At 40.6% G+C, this 25,767-nt stretch overlaps 2 protein-coding genes and 1 long non-coding RNA gene across 3 annotated transcripts; all 3 read left to right on the top strand.

Moving 5' to 3' along the window:
- Nucleotides 1-4,143: 4,143 nt before the first annotated feature.
- Nucleotides 4,144-6,161, top strand: LOC139652038 (uncharacterized). The gene is made up of 3 exons (XR_011695736.1): nt 4,144-4,256; nt 5,952-5,973; nt 6,089-6,161. It is a non-coding gene; the product is annotated as an uncharacterized lncRNA (long non-coding RNA).
- A 742-nt stretch (nt 6,162-6,903) lies between these two features.
- Nucleotides 6,904-14,357, top strand: LOC139652037 (consortin-like). Its single transcript, XM_071528964.1, has 3 exons — nt 6,904-7,152; nt 11,644-11,788; nt 12,082-14,357. The coding sequence occupies exons 1-3, from the start codon at nt 6,904-6,906 to the stop codon at nt 12,288-12,290; spliced, it is 603 nt and encodes a 200-aa protein (XP_071385065.1). The 3' UTR covers nt 12,291-14,357.
- Nucleotides 14,358-15,331: 974 nt separating this feature from the next.
- LOC139652042 (saccharopine dehydrogenase-like oxidoreductase) lies at nt 15,332-24,103 on the top strand. The gene is made up of 12 exons (XM_071528970.1): nt 15,332-15,539; nt 16,114-16,226; nt 16,435-16,515; nt 16,757-16,886; nt 17,368-17,417; nt 18,751-18,881; nt 19,868-19,985; nt 21,895-22,014; nt 22,534-22,590; nt 23,033-23,144; nt 23,634-23,715; nt 23,969-24,103. Exons 1-12 carry the CDS (start codon nt 15,347-15,349, stop codon nt 24,066-24,068), a joined length of 1,287 nt encoding a protein of 428 aa, XP_071385071.1. The 5' UTR covers nt 15,332-15,346; the 3' UTR covers nt 24,069-24,103.
- Nucleotides 24,104-25,767: the final 1,664 nt, after the last annotated feature.

Genomic DNA, 25,767 nt, shown 5'->3' with positions numbered 1-25,767 from the left:
AGAAATCATAGACAGTATAGACAGTAGCAACAGTAGAGACAGTAGAGACAGTAGAGTCTCAAACACCAGTGTCTCTCAAACTCAAGCTGGGGACCTGGAATGTGGCTGAACGGTCTTTTGTAAAGTTATTGGGTAACACTAGAAAATAGAGTTATTTTCTAGTGTTTGCTTTAACTGAAGCAGACCCTGAAGGTAACAGGACTGTTGTTTGCTTGTTTCCTGTTTACCAGACTCTGACAGCAAAACGTTTACAGAAATGCTGCCATACAGAGCAAAGGGTTCAATCACAATCAGGGGGGGATAGTCATAAATATCAATGTTGAGCACTATTATACCCATAGGACACTGAAGGGACACAGGTATGTAGGACACAATTAAGAACAGGGTGCAGTCTGAGCAGTGTTGGGAGGTAAAGGCAATTAAACTTGTATTACAGAGCAATTGTAGAATTTCAGAGAAAGCTTGAAGGGAAATGTCCCCATCTCTAAATTTGCTAAATCATGCAATGGGACAAAGTCGAGAGAGACACGCTAATCCAGACCATAAGTAGCTGCATGTGACTTTGTGTCATGTAGGTCGTCTAATTGGCTCTGCCTCTTGGTATGAAGCTGTCATGTGACCTCCGTCTTTGAAGGGATTTGGTGAATTTCAAACAAAAACATTTACGTTTGATTGAGCCGCCTAATTAGGGTTTGACGACGATGTTGGCAGCACCATATATATGTATACAGTATATCACTATAAAACATCCATCTTAACAAGTCATTTAGTCTCATATTCAGCTTTCAAATATTATTTTTCTTCTTAAAACAAGAGACAAATTCTGCCAATGTGGTGAGATAGCTCAACTTGATTCCAATGAAGGAATCTTCTATAAATGAGTGTCAATATTCTACAAAATTCTTGAAACAAGTTGATTTGTATTGGAAACAACTGAAATTATCAACCCCCATTGGCAGATTTTTTCACTTATTTTAAGAAAATTACTATTTTAGGACTCAATGAATTTCTTGTTAAGTTATTTCAGAAAGCTATTTTGAGTCAGTAAGGACTATGTAAGGACTCATTAGCTAACTGAGAAGCACAAAGGATGCTGTCAGCCTGTATTCTGCATTAGCATGTATGAACCTCTGTGTGAGTCAGTGTGTTTAATCAACTCTTTCACCTTTCTTTTCAGATTGCCGAGGCCTGCTCTCTCAAAGAGGACTGTATCCTTTCAAGTGCTCACCTGCTGACCTTATAGCTCCATTTTTATGCGTTACATTTGCCACTCAATAGTATTTCACAGCTGTGTTGTGACTGAGCTAGAATGACACTTGTAGTGATTTGACAAGAAAACAGAGTAAAGGAGCGGTTTCCACTGTATGGGTCTAAGTGCTTCCATCTGCGTTGGTTAAACAGGAGTTTCCCCTCGGTGAAGGTCCTCAAGCAGAGCAGCACTGAAGATTTTCAAGTTGTCATTTCCCTCAGGGAGGGGTTTATTTGTCCTGGTCTGGTCTTTTATTCTTGTAAATAGCTGGTTATTTACTTTATAATTTGTGTAATATTGGAGTATTGTAAAATAAGATAAGATGAAACGTTATTGATCCTGTGGGGGAATTGCAGCAAAGCAGCAAAGGTAGGATTCAGCAGGGAAAAAAGCAAATATAAGAATATAAGAATAAGAATAGAATAGAAAATATGCAATAAAAATAGAATAGAAACAATTGTGGGGTTATATAACCACACATATGCTGTTGATAATTTCAGCATACGTTAAGTAGACTGTATGGGTGGGAAATATGGGGAACGAGAATGGATATCTATCTATCTATCTATCTATGTAGCTAGTTAAATATGTATAAACATAGATAAATAGACAGATACTTAGAATACTACATGGAAACATAAAGACATATTGGCAGTAGAGATATACAAAAACGATCATACCAAAACAGCTCCTGCTGTTAATCTTTCTGTCTGTCTGTCTATCTGTCAGTCTGTCTGTCTGCCTGACTGCTTGTCTGTCTTTCTGTCAAACTGTCCATCTCCTCGTCTTTACGTCTGTCTGTTTCTCAGCTGGTGGGTGTTCCCCATAATTTGGCTCAAAGCCCCAAAGCCCTTGCAGTAGTTTCCTCTGGCTCTGGCTCGCAGGGCCTGTTTGTGCTGTTGCCCTGGCAACTGTCCTGCAGCAGGGAGGACAGTAGTGTGTGTGTGTGTGTGTGTGTGTGTGTGTGTGTGTGTGTGTGTGTGTGTGTGTGTGTGTGTGTGTGTGTGTGTGTGACAGAGAGTGAGAGAGAGGCGGTGAGAAACACTCAAGGTATAGGGACAGAGGACACAGAAAGTGGTGGTTTGAGGCTAAAGGGGAGGGAGAGTATGGGAGGGGGGTTTGATTAGGAAATATTTTCATCTGGATTGACTTCAGCAACATCCCATTTAGATAACGAAACTATTTCACAGCCCCGCACTTTGAGCAAAACAGTTGCAATATTTTGCATGATAGTTTTTTCAGTTACTGCAGATTATATACTAGTGAACGCTTACAGAGTTTACAGATGTTTCAGATCAGTGTTTTCTACGTGCTATGTGTATTTCACAATCTTTGTTTGTAGAGTTTCATGCGTTTTCCAGATTGCTGATCGCTGCTGTCTTCAAACAACAATGTTGATTCTGAACGCATGAATAATTTATGATAATAAGGTGTAGAAAGTGGTCATAATTCGACTTGAAATTGCCTTTGAAATAAGTAAAAAAAAAAATCCTCTCTACCTCTCCTCAGTTCTTATTCCCTTTCCTAGCAATTCACTATCTTACATGATCATATCAGAGTCACAGGAATATTTTGTTATATCTATTGTCGGGACACTGAGGCTGTTACTGTTGCACTCCTTACTATAGGTTGCTTGTAATTCTGCTGATTTAGGAATTTAAGCTTATTCTGCTGTTGCACTCACTGTAAGTCACTCTGGATAAGAGCATTGGCTAAATGCCTAAAGTGTAAAACGTATTAAGTATTAAGTCTTTGACCTTAGAATCGATTCCCATGAAATGTGCTTTTTATTTTAGCAATAGTATTCCTTTGCTGCCTTGCTGCAGTGTTTGTAGGAAAATATGCTGTAATGTGTGTGGTACCATTTCCATTCATCCCCTCTCACAATGTCCGCTAACTGTATTCACATTCCTAATGGGTCAGTGTGTAATTTCCTCTCTATGTTACTATCTGTGATGCTATCAGACAACTTCCTGTCTTTTTTTTTTTTTTTTTTTGCCATTTATTACTTACCAAGACTGGCTTAAAATGAATGAGCAGGCACGGCTTCAGTGTCTTCTCTTAATTCCGACCTGTGACTTTTCAGTTATGGGATAGTCTCTCTAACCACTCGGTCACCTGAAGATCTCCAAAATGAGTCTCCACATAAGCATCAGTCCCAGGGCAGAACCATTTCTGTATATGTTTTGATTTAAGTATGAATTTATGTTTTGGTGTCATGCTAAAAGTAGTTAAGAAGCCCTGTTACATAGTATGTTTGGGTGTGTGTTAATATGTATGTTGGTGTCTTTAACTGTTAATGCTATCAGACCAGTGGGTCATCCAATTCCTGTCTTAAGTCCTTGGTATTATACCACTGCTGCCGGATGAAAGTCTCAAATCTTAAAAAAAATATATAACCTTTTAGAAATTGTAGGGTCATAAAACTGAATCACCGCACAAAGAACCAAATGAACCTTCATGTAAAACCATAAAAAAATCATGTGTTATTTTATAGTATCACTGGACGTGTTTTACTGTGTGTCTATGTCTTTAACTGCTGATGCTACCAGACCAGTGGGCCATCCAGTTCCTACAGCTGGAGAAGCTCTACCACGAGCGTCTGCTGTCCAACCTCGCCGCCCTGCAGGACAACTGGGGTACTGCATGCAATCTGTTTCTGTGTCCTCAGTACAGCAAATTAACTGTTGTTGTCAATGATCAGAGAGCAGAATGTGATTACAATTCAGTGCGTAAGTAAAGTTAAAGACTGTGGGAAAGACTGTGAGAGAAAGAGCGGGTACATACAGTACATTGTGTGTCTGCGCTCATACACCTGTGCATATTTTGTGTGTGTGTGTGTGCAGATGCATGTATGTTGATATGTGTCCACCTGTGTGCCATATGTGTTCCCAGAGAGCCAGTGGAGGGAGAAGAAGACCACTGAGAGCAGTCTGCCCGCTGAGACCCACAGTATCGGTCAGGAACACATCGACACCCTCAGCCAGATCTGCAGGACGCACCACAGGTATGTTAGCACACAGAGCCTGGACACACTTCACTCCACTGAAACCAAGACAGGTGTAGTTCCTTGTAGCTGACTTGGAGAGTTTGCTTTATTCTGTTGAGGCCGGGGTTTGTACTTTTATGACTTTCTAATAGAGGCTTGTTGCAGAATGTTTTGCAGCGGTGGAATGTAACTAAGTGCATTTACTCAAGTACTGTACTTAAGTGCAATTTAGAGGTACTTGTACTTTACTTAAGTATTTCCATTTCATGCTACTTTATACTTCTACTCCACTACATTTCAGAGGGAAATATTGTACTTTTTACTCCACTACATTTATTTGACAGCTTTAGTGACTAGTTACTTTGCAGATTTAGATTATTAATACAAACTATAAATCAAATTATAACATATTTTTATAGGTTAAGCTACCCAGCAGTATATAAAGTAATTAAAAGCTCCACCTTTACCAGCTGCAACATTAAAGTGATGAACACATTAATGCATCAATAATTATAGTCCAATAACATGATATATATGATTCTGAAATGGGCCATTCTGCATAATGACTACTTTTACTTTTGCTACTTTAAGTATATTTTGATGCTAATACTTTTGTACTTTGACTTAAGTAAGATTTTGAATGCAGGACTTTTACTTGTAACAAAGTATTTTTACACTGTGGTATTACTACTTTTACTTAAAGATCTGAATACTTCTTCCACCACTGATGTTTTGAGAGTGGTTGCCAATAACTACGAGGGTCTTGCCGCCACGTTGGAAGGGTGACAACAAGAGGAAAGATTGCAATGTTACTGCCTCTTCCTCTGACTAACAAAAACACATAGAGGCCGATAGTTTTTCCATCAGACAGTGAGCAGCTAGAATGGCAGGGAAGGTCAATTCATAAAGGCCTTTTCTTATCTTGTGAACAGCCACAATACTCCTTCCCCAGGGCGGGATCAGAGCTTTTCAGCATTACTTTGTCATTTATACATGCATTCAATGAAGTTACCTGTTTGATGTTGTTTGTGAATGTGACATCGGACCTGTAAGCTTGAAAAGACAGCGTTCCCACGCCTTGGTTCACATCCAGAGAGCAGAAACATGCTTTGATAAACAAGTCTCAGCCTCTTCTATGTCCTCCCATCAGAGTTGGGCAGAAACCTTTTAGAACCAATTTTGCCTTACTGTAATCAACTGCTTTGTCTCCCATGTGAAGAAAAAAAGTTAAAAGACAGATATAGGAGTCAGGGACGAAGCTATATAGATATATTGGAGATACAAAAATACCTGGATATGAATAGGAAAATCAATATCCATCCCTCTAAAGGTGACTTTTGGAGATGCAATCTCTGCAGGAGGCTGATTTTCACTAGACACAGATACAGATAGGTTTGCATGCCAGGCGGCCCTGTGCCCCACCTATGCCAAGTCTCTCTTGGTATGTTTTTGCAGCCCACAGTTATTTGATGTAGGCGAATTTGATTCAGCTGGAAACCAGATGCCAGAAGCTTTGATGGCCTGCATCCATTTTAGCATTTAAAAATGTGAAGTCACCCACCCTTAACCTTCTCTGAACTTTCTCTAACTCTGTCTTTGTCTTTCTCTCTCTCTGTCACTCTATCCTACTGTCTGTTTCCCTCTGCTTTTATCTTTCTTTTGCTGTATCTCTTGGTCTCTCTTTCTCTCTCTCTTTCTCTGTCTGTCACTCAGACCGTCCCTCAGTGTCGAAAAGGTAAGATATTTTGACACCTTCTCTTTTGTAGTTTCCACTCTCTCAGATCAATTTCTAACTTTGCCTTTTTTGTACATGAAAAGATGATTTATGTCAACTGTCTTCGATTCAACAGAGCATGCCAAACGCAACACTGAAAGACATTCAAAGCTTTGTGGGGCAATGGCACAAGAACGAGACACCGCCATCCCACCATGGAAAAGGTAAACAAGCAAAGTATTACTTTCTATATAACAAGAGAACTAACAGATTGTTCAACTGCAACATTTACAAGGCAGTCAGAGGACTGCAACATCCTGCATGCCTGCCAACATCTCAGCCCTTTTGAGTCAAAATCAGCAGTATTTTTATCTTACGGCCCCACTGAGCATTTTGTTTTATTTTATCACTCTTATGTGGAAAGGTTGTAAAGATACTGCCTTTACCCACCAAATAGACACGTACACACAAAAAAATAGACAGGGCCAACACAATACTACACTTATGAGGGACATAATGAAGGTTTTTCAGCACTTATCCAGTACTTGAGCTTATGAATATGTGAGTTCCTTACAAGGGAGAGTGGGCAGTCCACTCCAGTGTTTATTCTTTATTCAGACAGTGAGAAAATAGAGACAGAGACAGAGTAGAGAAAGCTCTGGTGGGGAATTAAACTTCAGAGGTCAAGACTTACCCACTGTACTATTTCTGGGCATTTTTTTTCCCAAATTACCATCCCTAACCCTGGCAGCAGTAGTGCCATGCTTTACTTGCTGAGCTACGCAGAGCAACATTAAGCTACACAGCACCTCTCCATCAATATATGCTCATATGAAGTCTAAAAGCCTGACTGATGATCAGCAATCAATAATCAATGGCCTTTACCTCTCCCATATCCCAGTCAAAAAGCCCGAAACAACACACCAGGACGAGGAAGAAGAAGAGAAAAGCATGAACACAGAATCAGAGCTCCCTTCAGCACACACAGACCACCAGGAGGGAGGTGAGGAGGAGGAGGAGGAGGAGGAGGAAGGAGAAGAGGAAGAGACGTATGAGGAAGGGCAGGAGGTGGAGGAGGAGGAGGAGGAGGAGGAGCTGTGTGAGGAGACGCCAGAGGAGGAGGAGGTGAAGGTGGAGTGGCCAGCAGGAGTCCCACAGGCTTCAGCCAAGGACCTGGCCAAGCTGTCGCACACGGAGGGGGTAGGAAAACTGTCTGTCTGTGTGTCTGTCGGCCTGTTTGACGCTCTTTACACCTGCCAGTATAAAACATGTCATGGATGAGCGGATTGTCATCATCTAAAGTGAAAGCGCATAAAATCCAGGTGTAAATCCACCCAACACAAAGTGAAAAACCTCTACTTGAACCTTTACTTGTCAGAGAGATGCATTTGACCCACAGACCTTGAATGGATAGAAAGGACACTCTCTAGTGTATCGTGGTAATTTCCTTTGATACACCTAACATGGCTGCCACAGAGTTTTGATAATGTTGTCATGTGAGTGACTTTATTGTGATTCTTGCCACAAGTGTTATGCTACAAGGTATATTCAGGAAGTTGGCCTATTGCTTACGACAATTTCTGGCGCCGACTGATGACAAATAAATTGTATCTGACAATAAATTCACTATTACCCCTATACAGTTAAAGGAATAGTTAAGTATTTTGAACCCTGGGCCCAAATAACATGTTTTCCGTCATGATCCCTATTAGTAGAAACCATAACTTCGCTAGCCGCCTGCTCCGCCTGTCCCGTAACACCGGGCGGCCCCCTCCATAGAAACCTAGGGGCATACGCGAAACACGACGCTCACAGTATAAACATACCGGTGTCAGTATGTTATCTTGAAAACATTTAAAAAAAAAAAACAAGCTTTCTGTCAGCAGTTATTTTTGGATTCTTCTGGTGCCCATGGACGCTTACACCGGCTTAGAAGGTAGTGCGTCTTTGAGAAAAAATAGTTTCTATCCAAATAAAAGACAACCATTGACATTGGGCCCAGGGTTCAAAATACCAAACTATTCCTTTAACATTCTTAAGTGTACCAAATGACCATTCAAGAGTGTATATTTGAATGGGAATGACAAATGATGAGATGTAAACGCAAATCATCTCCAATACACATTTAGCAACAACATACACAGGAGTAAAGTTTAACACGCAGAGACAGCCAGGAGGCAGGCAGCTCAGATTGTAACATCCTTGTCAGGAATGGATCGTCAGGACACTCGAGGACGGGGAGCAAGTGAAACAAGCTGCTCAAAATGATAAAGGACGTGAATATTACCAGAGGAAGTGATCTGCGTTTTGGCGAGGGAAAGAGAAATCCGATTTCAGGATGTACTCTGGCGCCACATTTTAATGTCAAGTGTAAATGTAATCCAGCTAAATAATATCTAGACACGATTTGGATATGAGATGCATGTTAATTTCAGTTGTAAGGGGGTCCTGTGTTGGTGTGACTACAGAGGGGAATTAAGTACACTTCTCCTTGATCTTTCTCACCTTTCTTTCCTTCCTTCTCTCCTTCCTCCCGTACATCCATCTTTCCTGCCTGTCCTTGATCATTTCCCTCTTTACTGTCTATTTCTACTTTCTATAGACAGTCTGTAGAAAATAGACTTTTTTTTAATGTCCACATCCTGACCCAGAGCGCTCCGTCTTTGTCCGGACACTCCCACAGCAGATCTCTGTGGTCCCTCGGTGAGATCATCGCCAACCTCAGTCCGTTCCAAAACCTTTAGCAGGCCCGCCCATGCTAACTGGTGTGGCCTGACACTTGGGAAATACACCCAGCCAAATGCACTGATTATTGAGCCGGGGCTTGAGCCAAGACGGGCCTCTCCTTAGAGGTGGGACTGAAACCAGAGCTATTCCAAACAAACCGTACAGACTGAAGGCCTAGCGTCGATGGGGCCAGGATCACAGCTGTTATGTAATACAATGGAGGTTCAACCGGGATCAGTATGGGTGGGACTCCTTTCTTTTGTAATGAACAAAAAGCTTTTGGAGTGCTTTTTACATGTGAAATTCTAGATACTTGTTTATATCGCTACACTGGGACAACTAACAAGACAATTAGATTCACAGGACAAGTGAAACATTAAATTAGATGTACTGCACAGCGCTGAAATGTTGGTCCTGGTCCTGATGAGTTGGCCACAGTAGAAAGGATAATATCAAGAAACACTAATCCAGTTTTAGGACAAACCATTATTGAACTTAAAGGTAACCAGTCTAAGGGTTTCTCTATCAATTTTCTTTAAATATATCATTATCAATTCTCTGTAAATCCATCATTATATTGACTATTTCCCCTCCCTGCCCCTTTGACATGAAACGTATTTCTCTACCAGAGTGGATCTCTTGCATTTCAAAAAGGATGTGGGTGGGATTTAACCCAAGAAAGTGCTGAGCCAAAACAAATTTTTCAGTCATACTGTATATTAAACACAAATAAAACTCTGTTTAAGGATTCAGGAATACTATTCATGTGGTCGAAGATAGTTCAAGCTATATTTAGGATGTTTCAGCGTGAACATCTCTCTCCCGAAGCCAGAAATCACATTGCTACAGATTCAAACACACAAAGTTATCAAGATGTAAAATCTGGAGCTGCTCCATAGACAATGAAAGCAAGATTGACTCTTATCTTATCCCTAAAAAATCTACCATGGGACGCCTTTACAATCTTTACCTAATTAATTCTGTATGAAGCTGCTGCAGAGTTTACATCTTGATGACATTACAGGATGACGTGTTCTCTGGTTTCTGGCTTTGGGAGAGAGAGTTGTTCATGCTCACTTTCACACATTATTTTGTCCTGTCTGTCAGAATAACATGAAATCTTAAACTGTGTAGTATTCCCTTTAAATACCACTATTTTTACAGTGATAATATGGACAAATCAGAGTTAAATGTGGCTTAATTTATCTGAATCTGTTCCAGACAGCCAGTCCAACATGATATCCCAATATGCCCTGCATGGATTTACTGAATGTGATGACCAGAGCATGATATTGACCCATTGACCTCATACAATAATTGGCCTATAAATTATGGCAGCAGATGAGGCTTACAGCTTGAGAAATGACCCCATTTCAATAGTCAGCATATGGCTGTGCTGCATGTGTTTTTGTTTCTACACCATGGTTAGTTTAGAGATTATAATCGGGTCAAAAGGTTTTCGTCACTTGTGGTGGGTGGTGTTTAAATCTCTGTCAGGGATTTCTCTTATTATCACTGACCTCTGTTGGCTGCAGTGTGTAATTGCAGTTTAAACAGCAAAATAAGACGCTCTTCATTGCCAGGTGGGAATTTATCTTGGTAACGTCGGTCACATGATGCTTTAACATAACAAATAAGTACAACACATGAGAAGGTGACACAGTAACGCCCTCACACGATATAGGGACATATACAACCTTAAATAAAGTGCAAAGGAAACAGTGTAAAACATTAGACAGTAGACTTATAAATCCATCATCAATCCGGTCAGTCAGTTAGTCAATTAATGAATCAATGAAATAAGTGTAAGTGTCATGTCATTCTTCATTGTGGAGCAGAAATGATCAAATAAACTCATAATACATTAATAAATCATTTCTAGGGCCTTTAATAATACCGGTCCTAAAATGATAATTTTATGGTACCTCTCTATTTTGACTAAACGAATATTTCATTCTGCAATAGAGTCAGTTATTTATTTGTAACAGCTTTTACATGCCATCTTCTTTTTGACCCACTTTTGGATTTTGAGCAACATTAAAAAAAAACACAAAGCTAGTTCAATCATGCTTTTTTTCCAGCAGAGAAACGTTGCCAAAATCAGGCCTGCATTGTCTTCCCAACACAGAGAGAAAATGATTCATGCTTTTTGTGTCGTCCCACCTGGGCTGCTGCAGTGCTTTGTTTACCGGCCTCAGCCAAGCTTCTGTGGCTCCGCTCCAATTCAACCAAAACGCTGCTGCTCGTTTACTGACTAATAACAAACACAGACCTCACATTATTCTGGTGCTGGGCTCGCTTCACAGTTTAGCATCAGCTCTTTTAATTACGTACAAGGCAGGCAGTGCATGGTCAAGCACCTGGGTATATCGCTGAATTATTGTGCCCATATATTACCGTTAGGTCCCTTCTGTCCTCAAGCCAAGAGCTCTTGATCATTCCAAGCTAAAGCTGAAGGCTGACTGTGTATTTGCTACTGCTGCTCCCAAACTTTGGAACAACCTTCCCCTCGATATCAGAGCCAACTAACATCTTTAAACGGCTTAAGACCCATTTTTATCCTCTTGCCTTTGATTGTGCTTGCTTTTTTATTTCTTCTACTATGTGTTCTCCATGTTAATATATTCGTGTTAATATTTTCCTGTTTTACCTTCCTTGTTTTACGATTCTGTTTTGTGTTCTGAATTTTATAGTATCCCATTGTGAAGCATTTTGTAACCACAGTTGGTGCTATAGGCTTATAAATGAAGCTTTATTTACGTTTTTCTTTCCTCAATTGATGTCCTCAGCATATTTCCCTTAAACAAGAAGAAAACATTTGTTATCATTCTAAGAATCAAACATTTTGAAGCTTTTTCCTTCAGATACATTTTGATGCCTTAAAATTGATTGTCATGCTACCAGCAGGTATTGTTTTTCGATACCCAACCTTAATAATCTCCCTTGTTCCTGTTTCTTTTGCAGAGTTCCTCCCCAGATGGTCTGGTGTCCATCCTGAAGAGGAGGAGAGCGTCGCTGGATGGTTTGCCTCCCTGCAGCCCCGTTGATACAAAAAACAACTCCAAACGCAAAGTTCGCTTCAGCGAGCCAGAGGACGGCATGGAGCAAGGTACACACAGCAACACATGTAGGCAGGCATGCACCTGCACACACACCTGATGCACAAACACTGACACACAAACACACACAAAGTCCACTTCAGAAAGCCAGAGGATGGCATACATCCACGTGCTCGCGTGCACACACACACACACACACACACACACACACACACACACACACACACACACACACACACACACACACCTGCACACAGACACTCCAAATCCAGTCAAAAAGCCATCTGTACTTAATGTAACGATATTACATTTGTGCTCTGTTTCTCACTTGTATATAATGCAGATGAGGTGGGTGGAGATTCCTGCCTGATCCTGCTGCTGTTGTGTCTGGTTACCGTGGTGATCAGCGTCGGTGGGACCGCTCTCTACTGCACCCTGGTGGACACATACTCCAACATCTGCACCGACTTCTCCCACAACGTCGACTTCTACGTCATGAACGTACGGCGGTTCTTCGATGAACTCAGACACTGGCTGCCCCTCCGGACTTAAACACCTACAATTTTGACAAGCATCCTCTTAGAGCCTATTTTTTATGACATCTGTGGTACATTGGATAGTATAGAATGGACAGTGAGGGATTGGGGTGTACATTATGTGTGACAATGTTCATGAGCCAGATTTGAATCTGCAATTTGGCATCAAAACAGGACACAGGATCCATCCAGACTGTTTAATGCTTTTACTTCTTCTATGATGACCAGATTTGTGTCTGAGCGAAGGGACTCACAGATGGACGGACTGATTTATGCATCAGTTACCAGGTGCTCAAAGTAATGGGGGACAGTAATTTGAGACCTGATCTTGAACTTGTGAACTACAAGACGGGGGGCTGTGAGGCCCTGGAAGAGCTACGATGGACGATTCAGAAGAATTAATTTGTTGAAAACCTTGTGCTGATGTACACATGATGTGGGATAACAGTTAAATAAGTCCTTTCTGTTTACTACCATTTCTCTTTGGATATTTGATCTGAATTGAACCTTGTAGATACCACACAACAAGGCTCGCAACTCTCAAAAATTGTATTTTAACAGAGGAAGTAGCGTATCTGTGTACCGGTGTTTCCCTTCTATTTCCTATGGCAGTGGTGGTTGTGGATAATTTTGTATTTTTTTCCACAGGCTTCATTGCTCTGGTTTTGGTTTTATTGCCACTTACTGCAATACATCTGTTCTTATTTGGAGAGCTTATACTGATAGAGGCTCTCATTATAAGCATTAGCTTTGTAAGCGTTGGATAAGCGGAGGATAATTAGGCTAAATGATTATTTCTTCCCCTTAAATTTTGAATTATCATGATGATTGTTCTCTTGCTCTGTTGGCCCATGACTGCTGAATGAATATATGTAGGTTTAACACTCAGCTGTGCACTTATATCGGACTAGTCATGCATTTTGAAAAACAATAGTGAGGAGGATAGGAGGGAGTATGGGTTTTATTATTTTGGAAATATTTTTTACTGAGGAGCCTTGATGATCCTTTCACAGAAATGGAACAAACACGAAAATGTGTTTGTTCCTCGAGACAAAGGTTTACTCTTACATTCCTCTCAAGGTATTTGTGCAAAAGATGACCAGTTCAAAGGAGAAGCGTTATCTGTGATACTGGGATATATACTAACTAGGGCATTACAAAGTGTCCTATTAAAAAGCTACAGCATGCATGATTGACACTGTATAGATTCAGAAAAAGAGTGTGGCTCTTGACATGAAAATATATAAATGAGTCTGTTCCATCTTACAACAATGCATTTCAGTGTAGTCATCATGGTTGTCAGTATGCAATACAGTAATGTATGGGCCACTCCACAAACTCAGGCACTCACCCTCTGTGTACTTTCGGTGCTCAGTGTTTCCTTGTCCTTCTTTAAGTCTGTGAAGCCCTGACATCCCTGTACAGGTCTAATGCCCTGTGTCTGAATTTATGCACATATACAGTCTCCTCCTTTAGTGTGTAACCATCTAGACATTAAAACCCCAATGAGTGCAGACAGGGGATGCATCTGGATTGTGTCTGGATAGGACACAGGTTAGACATCACATTAAACACAGGTGTAAATACTTTGAGGAAGTATTGGAATCTGATTCTCTGAATGAACAAATGAACAAACATTAGATGAAGTACATCTGTCCCTATCCATCCTGGGTGTTTACATATGTTTATTTACACCTGGCTTTAAATAGCTCATGGCTTATAGGCACAATGATGCTTCTTTTATCTGCTTTGGGATTTGAATGCCTGCTGTACATGGGTTATGTTGTCTTTACATTATTTCGTTCTGAAAGCAGAGCTTTATGGACCAACGGTTGTGTTTTCTGGCTGGTTCAGGTCACACAACATTGTTTAAAAAAATATTAGTTTTCAGAGAAAATACACCTGTGAACACTACATTTTAATATTGGAGTGGACATAATGAAATCTGATCAGCATGTTCCTTTATCCACTGCCTTGTATTGATGTTTTTACTGATTTCAACTGACTTTATCTCTCCTTTCGAGCTCAAGATGGTTGTAAAGTGATGAATGTTACCTCCTTATTGTCACTGTGGATATTGTTTACCAACAAGTGTTGCATTATGCAATTCACGTTTATATGTTTGAATATTTATGTTAAGTTGTATCCACAAGGAAATACAAATAATATCAAAGAGAAAACATTTGCCTGTGTTTTGTTCAGGGTCACGCCATTTTGAACAAATAGTGCAGTGAGTGAAGTGGTGGATAAAAAGGGGCATCTACCTTGAAATTCCCTTGTAATAACCATAGTTTACACACATGACATATACACATAGGCCTCTCAAAGTGCAATACTTGAACTTTGCCACAAGATGTCCCTCTACACCACGGAATCCAGAGCCATTTTGTCTAGAAAACTGACCCAACCTCATACTGCTGCAGTCACACTGCGTTTTGGTTAATATCTGCGCAACAACCTCAGTGTCTGCAGACTATTAACGCCTGCGCCACCTGAGCATGATCCAGCATGAGTAGCTAGTGTATGCCAAGTGTTACAGACGTCAACAACAACAAAAAACAACAACAGTCATCCCCATAATATTTTACTATGGCTCATTTTGAGGAAATATTGAATTAATAAGCTGCTGTCTCTTTAACGGGTGTACAGTGAAAACAGATTTCGATAGATTTAGGGGGGAACGTTTTGGCCTGCATCATGTCTGCTGCCAGGGCACTACAGCGTAAAAAGCAATTAGCCACAACTACGGATTTAGTGATTCGGCCTACGTTGTTAGATACGACGAAAGGCGGAGTAACACCAATGTAATGAAAGAACGCTAACGTTAAAGAAGTTTGACAATTGAATCTGTAATATTTGCCCACCCACCACTGTAGTTCTTAAATAGTAGGCAAATTTATAACGACACATGAGTACAGGTATGACTGGTAATTTTCGGTTGGCGGATTAATATTTGAATTAGCAGTAATGCGGCTGCCACAGGTGTGTCATTTTACAACGGCTTCGAACGTGTTTCAGCCAATCAGCTGAGACAACCGGAACTACCAGGCGAGCCCTTTAAACTAACGCACAATGGCGGCCGTAACCTCTAGCAGACCGTACCACATTATCGTCTTCGGTGCCTCTGGGTTTACCGGGCAGTTTGTGGTGGAGGAGGTGGCCCGATGCGCCGCAGAGGGTCCCGGCGGCTCTCTGAAATGGGCCGTGGCCGGGAGAAGCAGACAGCGCCTGGAAGGAGTATTGAACCAAGCCGCCCGGAGGCTGTGTATGTTCCTGACAGTTTAGCTAACCAAGACAAGACAAGACAGAGTGTTGCTGTCTGTGAACTAACGATCAAATGTCAGACGTCGTTTGACTACTGTTTGGCTACACTGTGACTGACAGAGGCTGCAGTCTCAGCTGTCGTTGTTGTGGTTTGTGGGTGGTTAGTTACAAGTAAACACTCTTGAACTAGCAGCCAGCAAGTAAAGTCCCAATATATGGATAACTGAAAACTTCCCAATCGAAGTTGTTCTTAGTTCACAGTGTTTGCATGTTTTTGGATCATAGGTCCCACTTGAGAACCATTGCACTAAAGCATAATATACATCAATTAGTAATATGAAAAAGTAATTTTAGGCTGGAGATTATTTCACTAATAACCTTGTAATTAAGTTGAGCCAACAATATTCTTCAAACCATGTGCATTTTATATTGGAATTGTACAGTTTATTTAAGTAGTCTATGATCACATAACTCTCAAGTCATTAAATATGCACTAGATTTAGGCTATGTATGAGAATAGGATTTATCCACGGTGGTATTTGCAGATAATAATCACTTTTCCTCTCTGTTTCCAGCTATGCCAGAGTTGCAAACAGACATTGAAATCATTGTTGCCGATGTGTCCATCGAGGAATCGCTGGCCGTCATGTGCCAACAAGGGCTGGTAATTCTCAACTGTGTGGGACCAGTAAGTATTTAATAGCGGCTTTGTGAGACTATAAAACCCAGGAAACTGTAGGAGAGGGAGGGGATGGGTGACATTTGACTCAAGTTGTGAGTTGGATTCGAACCCACAACATCATAAGCACATTGTACATGTCTTGGCCCGCTCAGCCAGCAGGACAACCCCAATCCTTTTTGTTCCCCCTGAGTCTATCCTCTCTTTCTCTTCTCAGTACAGGTTTTATGGTGAGCCAGTGGTCAAAGCTTGCATAGAAAATGGAGCTCACTGCATAGACATCTGCGGTGAGCCTCAGGTGAGCAGTAGTTTAAACGTCCCTTTTTATGGTGTTTAATGTGGTTGTTAATCTCCGTTTGTGTCTTGGTATTTGTTTTAATGCTTCTGCTGAATATTACCGCACTAAAAGTAGACTGAAATGATCCAGCAGTGTGCGTGTGTGTGTTTACTCTGTGACTGCATGCTGTGTGCGTACAACTGTGTGTATTCATTTTATGTATGCGTGTGTGCATACATGCATGTGTGTCCATCCTCTGTAGTTCCTGGAGCGTGTGCAGCTAGAGTACCACAGTAAGGCCTTGGACAGGGGAGTGTACGTGATTGGCAGCTGTGGCTTCGACTCCATACCGGCAGATTTGGGTATTCTCTACACAAAACAACACTTCAAAGGTAGGAAATAGGAGAGCTCATCTAGTAAAGAAAGAAGATCCAAGTCTTTGTGAATATAGCTCAAAAGCCTGTTAATTGGTTTATTCACTGAACAGGGTAAAAAATTTAAATCCCAATGTTTCTGTGCCCTCAACATATGTCAAAGCATACAATAATAATGATACTAATAAAGTATCAAGCTCAAGTATAGGCCTAAATATTGGATTGTCATCTTGTTGTTTGTAAGTAAGTTTTGTTTTTTAATGTTTCTTTCACAATGTTTATGTAGCATGTTTATATGTAACATTTCTCATAGGGACCTCCTACATAGATAAAACAAATAAAAGGTAACACTTATTTGTCCCAATTTATACAAAGGCTAATGGCAGTAAAATCATCTTTGTCTAACTTCTAATTGAGCACAAGCATTGATTGTATTTTTAATACTCGTGATTTTTAACTGGGACTTGATCTTCAGCTGTGTGTTGCTGTTTGTTTTCAGGAACGCTGACAGCAGTGGAGAGCTTCCTGACTATTACCAGCGGACCTGAGGTAGACTGAACAATCACAGCTTACTCCTGCCTGCAATGCATGGTGGGAGATGTAGTCCTTTTACAGTATCTCTTGCCACCCTGAATTAAAGACTTAAGTGATTCAATTTTATATGAGGGAACCATTCCTTGAACGGTGCAGTCAATGGATGTGACTAAGGTTGTTTTTCGAAATGGAGGATGTGAATGCAGGCACTCAGCTGAAAAACATTTTTGAATTAATATTTTAAATTTTAGGGATTTACCTGACGCTCTTATCCAGAGCGATTTACAATGAGTGCAATAGCAGAACAGGATTCCTGGATCAAAATTCCCAGCAACCAGTATCAAGAAGTCATAATGCCTTGATAATAATCTGGGAGAAGAGAAGTTCTGGGAAAATAAATGAAATAAAAGCTAAGGAACAATATTGAACAGATTTATTCTCTTGAGCAATTACAGTGAGTGGACTAGAGGGGATGTGATTTATACCTGTCAGTGGGAAAACATTTTTCTCAACTCCTGGACTTAGAAAAGTTAAAGAGCTCCTTTTTGTTGCTCTCTCAATATTTTTTTGATCCGATCAAATCCATCAGACAGTTGGAACCATAGAGAGAGAGAGAGAGAAATATGAAATATGATTGGCCAACATCCCATTGGCAGATTGTGTTACTTCTGAAAATACATTGTATCTGCCCATTTACAATTTCCTTTGAAACTGTATATGCAATACGTATCCAAAACAAGCTGTGGGTTTCTTCGGTATTGCTAACACTGCATATTTTAGAATTGATGCACTGCTTCTACATTGTCTACTGCTGTCATCTTTCAGGAACAAGTTTACTGTTTACCTTTACTGTTTTAGGGGCTGAAATCTATTCTTTCCTTGAATTTTTCCGTAGCTGAGGTCGGGCCACTTTTAAATCCATAAATTCAAAAGTTTAAAATAAATTCTTTGTTCCTTTAATTCTTTGTTGTTTCTTGAGGGGAAATTTGGTTTTCAGGCAGGCTTTACAATGTAACGACTCAATAAAAACAGTTGCCACAACATGTACCATACAGACAAACATTAGTTGAGAAAACCAGACTAGTTACAAAAACATGCAAACATGCAAAGTTCATATACAGGCATGAACTTTACATATAATTTCATATGCAAATTAAGCAACCTAATTGGAGTGGAGATAAATGAGTCTCTGGTTCTATTACAAATTATTTCTTATTGATTGGATATGACAACCTTCTCAGGCCAAAGGTTCTTTAAAATTTGAGTTTTGAAAAGCATCCACTTTCTGCATTGTGATTGAATTACAAGTCAGTTGAAGCCAGCGCTGGTGTGTTTCCTCTCTCTGCAGGGGGGCTCCGGCCACGATGCCACTTGGCAGTCTGCTGTCTACGGCTTCGCAGACAGCGGCTCCCTCCGCCAGCTGAGGAAGAGGTTTGGCCACAAGCCGCTGCCTGTGGTGGGAGCCAGAGTCAAAAAGAGGTAAGGTTATAACTGGGGGAAATTACCGTCTGGCAAAAACACTTCGGTTTCAAGTAATGACATTTTTATTGGAATGTGGGGCTTGGCAGTGACGATTCAAGAAAAGGGTAAGGTGAGTTTCCTCAGTGTGCTAAGAAAACCTAAAAGTCTGTGATGTGAAAGATGTGAATTTCCCACTGGCAGTAATGTATTTTTTTACACTTTAATCTACATTTCAAGAGTTTAATTCCAAAATGAGATATCCGTCATTTGAATGATTCTACACCTACAAAATGATAACTTGGTAGAAACTACCAACTATGGAATATCATAAAAGTTATCAGCTACCTTATTACTCTAGTTTACCTAACATTTTTTGCAATATTGAGTGATGAACATCTGCTAACAATTTTATTTTCCAAAATTGAGATATGGTGCTTTGGAAAGAAACCCTTTATTTTGAGTGGTTAGCCTTGGTGTCAGAGTCCAAGAGTGTGAGATACAAGGTAAACTGACAATTAGAGTAAAAAACCAAATACGGCACACTTGGAGGCACAAGGTTTCTGCAAGACACCAACGATTTGCAGACTATTAATGTCTGGCGGACTGACTTGCATTCAGAGTAATGAGATTTTATTGGAACGCGGGTCCCGGCAGGGATGGAGAGATAGATTTAGAGGACTATCAATGGATGAAATGAGCTTGTGTTGAATACTGCTGTGCTGATGCTGCAAGCCGAGATAGATTTGGTGAGTCGAGATTACACCGACTTCTCTCTGTGTGATTGTGTGCGTGTGTGTGTGTGTGTGTGTGTGTGTGTGTGTGTGTGTGTGTGTGTGTGTGTGTGTGTGTGTGTGTGTGTGTGTGTGTGTGTGTGTGTGTGTGTGTGTGTGTGTGTGTGTGTGTGTGTGTGTGTGTGTGTGTGTGTGTGTGTGTGTGTGTGTGTGTGTGTGTGTGTGTGTGTGTGTGTGTGTGTGTGTGTGTGTGTGTGTGTGTGTGTGTTCCAGGGGCTCTGTGTTTTTCAGTAAGGAGATTGAGCAGTATGCCATCCCCTTCATGGGCTCGGACCCCTCCGTAGTGAAGAGAACCCAGCGTTTCCTTTACGAGGAGGAACAGCAGTCACCAGTAAGAGCCCATAACAATCCGAGGCAGCGTTTCCTGTATTTATCACAGCGATGAAGGTTGATGGTAATTTTGGTTTTGGTTATGCATTTGTCCCTATTTTGGTCCCAGCTTTGGCTCTGGTACAAGTTCTAAAATTTGGCTATCTGTATCTGTTTGGGCTTTACTCGGAAATTAAACCAAATGATCATGTTTTTATATCATATTTTAACTGATAGTGGTGGCAGTTATTGTGGCCACCACACTACAGCTGAATGAATACTAGAGAAAAGACATAGTTGCAACATATATGATATGATGTAACCTGAGACATGCATGTTATACAAACAAATACCACACATGTCAGTCCCAGGGACTACAGATGGAAATTAGCTAGCAGCTAAATCTGGTACAAAGCATCTTCTCTCTTTGTTTGAGATTAATGTATTTTGTACATGGTCCCTGATATAAATAAACTCATTAAACTAAACTAATGTCGGTTCATACCTGGTGTGCTATGGAGGCAGCTCAAATGTCTAGTCTTGTTTATTTAGTCTTGTTTATTTATGTAAGTGTGCCTTGCTATTTGGCTCATGCAGTAAAAAATCCAAGTTAAATAAAAAACATTCCATGAACTTTATCATAATTCATTTTGAGAAGGTTACGATCGCCCCGTCCGCCAAGCTAATGCAAATTTTCCTCATCTAACAGCTCATTGTGCTTTCCAACCCTCAGGTAAGATCAAACTAGACTTTGTGACATTTCCATGCAATCAATTATTTGGCATGCCCTGTTCGAGGCAATAAATAATTTGGCATGCCGTGGAATTTGCCGCTCTGCCGAAGCGTGCCTCAGGACCAGAAAGATTGAGAGCCGCTAATACATCAGCGCTATCCGTGTCCCTCAGAAACGCCGTTTGGTATGCTGTATTTAATGACACAAAGAGTTTCCCCCCTCAATATTAAGAAGACATACTCCTTATCGTGGGTATACCTGACAGCCGCTGCATCCTGCAGTGCTGCACTGGCTGAGGAAAGCAAAAAAAAATGTTTGGGGGGAAAAAAACAATTACTTAAGCAGAAACTTTCCTAACGAGCTCTGGTCATATCTGCAATATCTCTTTCTCTCTTTCTCTTTTTCTGCCTTTGTCGCTCCTTTGCTCAACCTTGCTTACGCTCTCACTCCCTTTTCTCCATATTTCTCTCTCTGTCTGTCTCTTCCTCAACCTTGATCTCTCTCTCTCCCTCTGTCAAAGCACTCCCTCCTTTCATCTTCCTCTCTCTCTCTCTCTCTCTCTCTCTCTCTCCCTCTCCCTCTCCCTCTCCCCATGTTTTTCCTCCAGTACCTGTAACTAGGTCAGCCATTCCAGCAGCTGTCACAGTTTTGATCGCAGCCAGAGAAACAGGCCTTAATGAAACTATCTTATTATGTTGTTTAGGCTGCCATCTACCAGCGGAGTGGAAATGTGATGAGTCATATGTAGTGATTCATCACTTTTTTCCCCCTACTCATTATTCCCTTTGACGTCTGATCTCTCCCTCCTGCCTCTCTCTCTCTCTCTCTCTCCCTCCAACTATTTCCCTTTTTTCTTTCTTCCCTGCGCCCCCTCACCTTCCTTCCTCCCTCAATTTATTTCTTCACGTCTTCTGTCCCTCTCTCCTATCTCTTTCTCTCCTCAACCTTTTCCCCTCCATCTCTGTCCCTCTGCATTCACATCTTCCCCCTTCCCACTTCTTCTTTCCCTCTCCCTTTTATCTCTTACCTTTCTTCTTGCCTCCCATTGCATTCCCATATTCCCCTACTCTCTCATTTTCTCTTCATCTGCACCCCTTATCTGACTTTTCCCTTCTTGTCATCCCATCTTCTCCCCTCTATCCTCTCCCTTTCTTCCTCCGTCCCTCCTCTCCTCTCGTCCCCCTCCCTCCATCCACAGGTCCAGTACAGTGCCTATGTTGGGGTTGGTGGCCTCTTCTCAGTAGTCAAGCTGTGCTGTGGCGGCCTGTTCTTCTGGCTCATGGTCAAATTCAGCCTGGGCAGGAAACTCCTCACCACGGTAGGTACATCGCAGCCATTTTACTTATTATTACGTGTGAATATGTTCCCAAGTGATCCCTAGAGGAAAGCAGATAATCTGAGTCCCTCGGAAATGGAGGTAGTTTTAGGTAGGAAAACTTTTAAGATGACAGAAACACCCTGACATAAGCAGGCTATTCCAAGTATTTAAATGTGGATGAATGTCGCAGTTAGGTGTGGATGCTGAGCTAAAACTCTTATCCAAAGCAACTTAAATGCAGTAGTGGAATATGGCAGCATTTTGTGAATCTGATACTTAAGTATCAGTATCAGATAAGTAGTATTTAGATTATGCAGTTTAAACGCTTCAGGTTGCATCATCAGCATTGCAATTCCAGCAATAGCAAAGTATTTATAGGCTGTGAATGAAATTATTATATTGAGTATGAAATTATTGTTCATTAAGTTTGGATAAATGACTTATCTGTTGTGAGCAGAATTATGTAACTATTACTGTATACATTAAGTAGCTGATATTGAGTTCTTGACTTCCCCATAGTTTCCATCGTTCTTCTCCTTTGGCTTGTTCTCAAAGGCTGGTCCAACAATGAAGCAGGTGAGTCAGTTACTGTGTTCACTTGTTCCCTTTGCGTCCGAATTGAATTAAATTAAGTTAAATGCTTCCTGGGAGGGATGCAAAATGGCTCTTGTCCAATGGCTCCAGATGGGAGCTGTAAAATCAAATGAAGCCAAGATTCAGGTAGTGTTGTTAATGCTGATGTGGTGGTAAAGAAATATAGTTTGATTAGCTATGAACTGCTCTTGTAGTCTACTTTAAACAATTATTTATTTATATCGGGTTCCCTTTCCTGTCAACCATCAATCATAAAGATTTGTATTAACATAACAGCTGTATATTAGTGGATTGTAATCATCATTTTAATGTATGTTGTGCTATTTAACCCTGTTTGATTCTGAACCACTCACACGCTCACTGTTGGTTGACTCTCTTACTCATTCAGTCCCTCTCTCATCATTCGTTTCCCCTCCTCTCTCAGATAGAGGACACCTGTTTCAGCCTGACGTTTTTTGGGGAGGGCTACTCAGAGGGGAAAGACCCTTCACAGAGCCGACCCAATGATAAGATCTGCACTCAGGTCATAGGAGCAGGTAAAGCCACCAGAACTGAGTTTGTGCTATTAGGCTTTTGTTCATGTTCAGTATACAGTTATAGCTATCGCGGAAATCTTGTATCATCCATCTATTGCATTATCATTAGCAGTAGTCATTGCTATGTAAACAAACGTCAACAAACAACAACATTTTAACATAAACAGTCGGTATGTAATGGTCTTTAAGAATATTTTAGTCTTTTTCTTGTTCAAAGTACAAGTTCTGAGAGGCTATTTTTGCATCTCCTACCCCTCCTGCATCTACATTAGGGAGAAAGCTTTAGCATCATATATAGGCCCATACACACATGTAATCCAGAAGGGCACTTACCGATCTAGACCAGTATTTGCATACTGTTGCATGTAATGCATGCAGTAAATAACAGAACTACTTTTAGAAATTACAACATTAAAGTGTTTAAGTGCGTTTCTGCAACTCTGGTGTTTTTAACTGTATTTTTCTGTGTTTGTTTTGGTGTTTTCACAGAGCCTGGTTATGTAGCAACAGTGTCTGCTATGGTACAGGCAGCCATCACCTTGCTGAATGAATTGCACTCTCTCCCCAGAAGGTCAGTTGAGTCTGTCTATATCTTTTTCTTTTCACAAGCTTCTTTTTCTGTCTTCCTCAGTCAGAAAACAGTTGAGTCTTTCCATCTTTCTCTCTCTCAAATCTTTCTTTGCCTCTTTCTCTCTCCATCTCTTTGTGTATGTCTGGTTCTCTCTCCCTTTTTTTATTCGTCTATCTTGCCTCATTTCTCAAGGCGTTACTCCAGCTTCTCTCTCCCCCTCACTCTCGTTTTCTCTCTGTGTTGTTATTGACAGGGGAGGTGTGTACTCTCCAGGAGCTGCCTTCTCTAAAACCACCCTCATCGACCGCCTCCATAACCACGGCATCAAGTTCTCAGTCAGAAGCTACCCGTAGACCTTCAGCGGTAACCAAGCAGTAAACAAGTCACTCCACCCTGCAGTTATCATGTATTAGTACTTTCACCAACCCTTCATCTATCCAGCATCACTACAGTGTACAGTGCTAGCCAGTGTAGAAATCCCTCCACCGTGTGTCTATCCTGCATTATTAAAGCAGGATTTTCCCCAAAGATTCCTCTGGTTAGTGGAGCAACAATGCATCATGTAAAAATTCAGCTTTCTGCAGCTCTCGTTATGGTGCTCGACCCCAACCCACCCCTACTCCACACATCTAATATTGTTTTATTAGGGAAATTAAAGCACTTAAGTCAACATATTACTCAAGGACACTTCAGCAGAAATGGGCATGTTGGCTTTCACCCTCTGGCCAACTGTGCCTCTGCCTTTGACCAAGTCCTAGTTTTTTATCCCCTGCAAAGCAAGTTCTTGTTAAATTGAAATGTTTTTTCATCATTAGAAAGCTTTAACTTGCCACCCTCCTGGATCAAAACCTCCTTTCTCTAAAATAATCTTTTCAAGAATTCAGCAAAACAGCAGACTCATTTTACAGACTAATTTGACAACCATGCATATGTGAAAGTAAGCAAAATGTTATGAGTTTCCATGAGCTTCACGTTCATTAAGTTCATGAATCTCACACATCATACAACTCACACAGCATACAAATGGCCATGTAAACTTTCAAATGAAATGTTAAAACATGAAAAACACTAACTGATCTTCATGCAACAAGAGCACAATATAGAAACTTTATGACAGCCAGGATGGGTTACAGTAAAGATTTTACTGTGTATATATATATTTATATACTGTCATTTCATGATGCATTTTAAATGTTTCCTTAAGTCAAAAATGTGTTAAGCAGTGCTGGAACATTATCTAGTCCTTTTTAGCTGCAACTCTTTGTCCTTGTGTTCAGTGTCTTTGACCCAGACTGAGCCTTCTAGCACGTTGTTCATAATACAGTCCACTCTGTCTGTGTGCGTGTGTTTGTGCGTGTGTGTGTGTGTGTGTGTGTGTGTGTGCATGAGCAAGCGAGATACTTTCATACTGTGTAATGGTCTTGTGGTTTTATGTCACATGGTTTTTAATCAGATTAGAGACATTACCTTCAAGTACTTTTTGTTCGTTGTACTTCATGAGTAGATTTAAATTCAGGAAAGAATACAAACTAATTTATACATGTTGTTATTGAGTGCTGTGGCTGTTTGGTAACAAGATGCCTCATTGTTCACATCAGAACAGTGAGAGCACACACACACACACACACAAATGTATACTACACATATGAGGACATTGCATTGACTTGTAAGCTAATCTTAAAGGCCTACCATAAATCCATGCCTAAATTTTCACCTAAACCTAATTCTAACCCTAATCTTAACACTAGAAATGAAAGGCCAGTGGATTTTGGAGATCTAAGGGAAGATCAAAAAGCGGCCCATTAAATAATAATTAAATTTAATAGAATCCTTCCATTAAAGGGAATACATAAAATTATGACTACTATTTCCTTGTGTGATTTTGAAACTCCAGCAGCTTTGGTTTATACAGAAAGTGTGTCAAGGAAAAATCATGGAAAGTTGAATTTTTAAATGAAAAACAATTGTCAATTTGCCATTCTTGCCCTTTTTAGTTTTAATCCCTTACCCCCCCATCTACCTTTTGAAAAACAAGGACTGACAAAATGTTAT

This window comes from Centroberyx affinis, unplaced genomic scaffold (assembly GCF_046629955.1).
Source record: "Centroberyx affinis isolate AG114_WGS23_722 - 3 ecotype Tasmania unplaced genomic scaffold, CSIRO-AGI_Caff_v1 ptg001746l_1, whole genome shotgun sequence".
Classification (NCBI taxonomy): domain Eukaryota; kingdom Metazoa; phylum Chordata; class Actinopteri; order Beryciformes; family Berycidae; genus Centroberyx; species Centroberyx affinis.
This window is presented reverse-complemented; position numbering and strand designations above follow the sequence as displayed.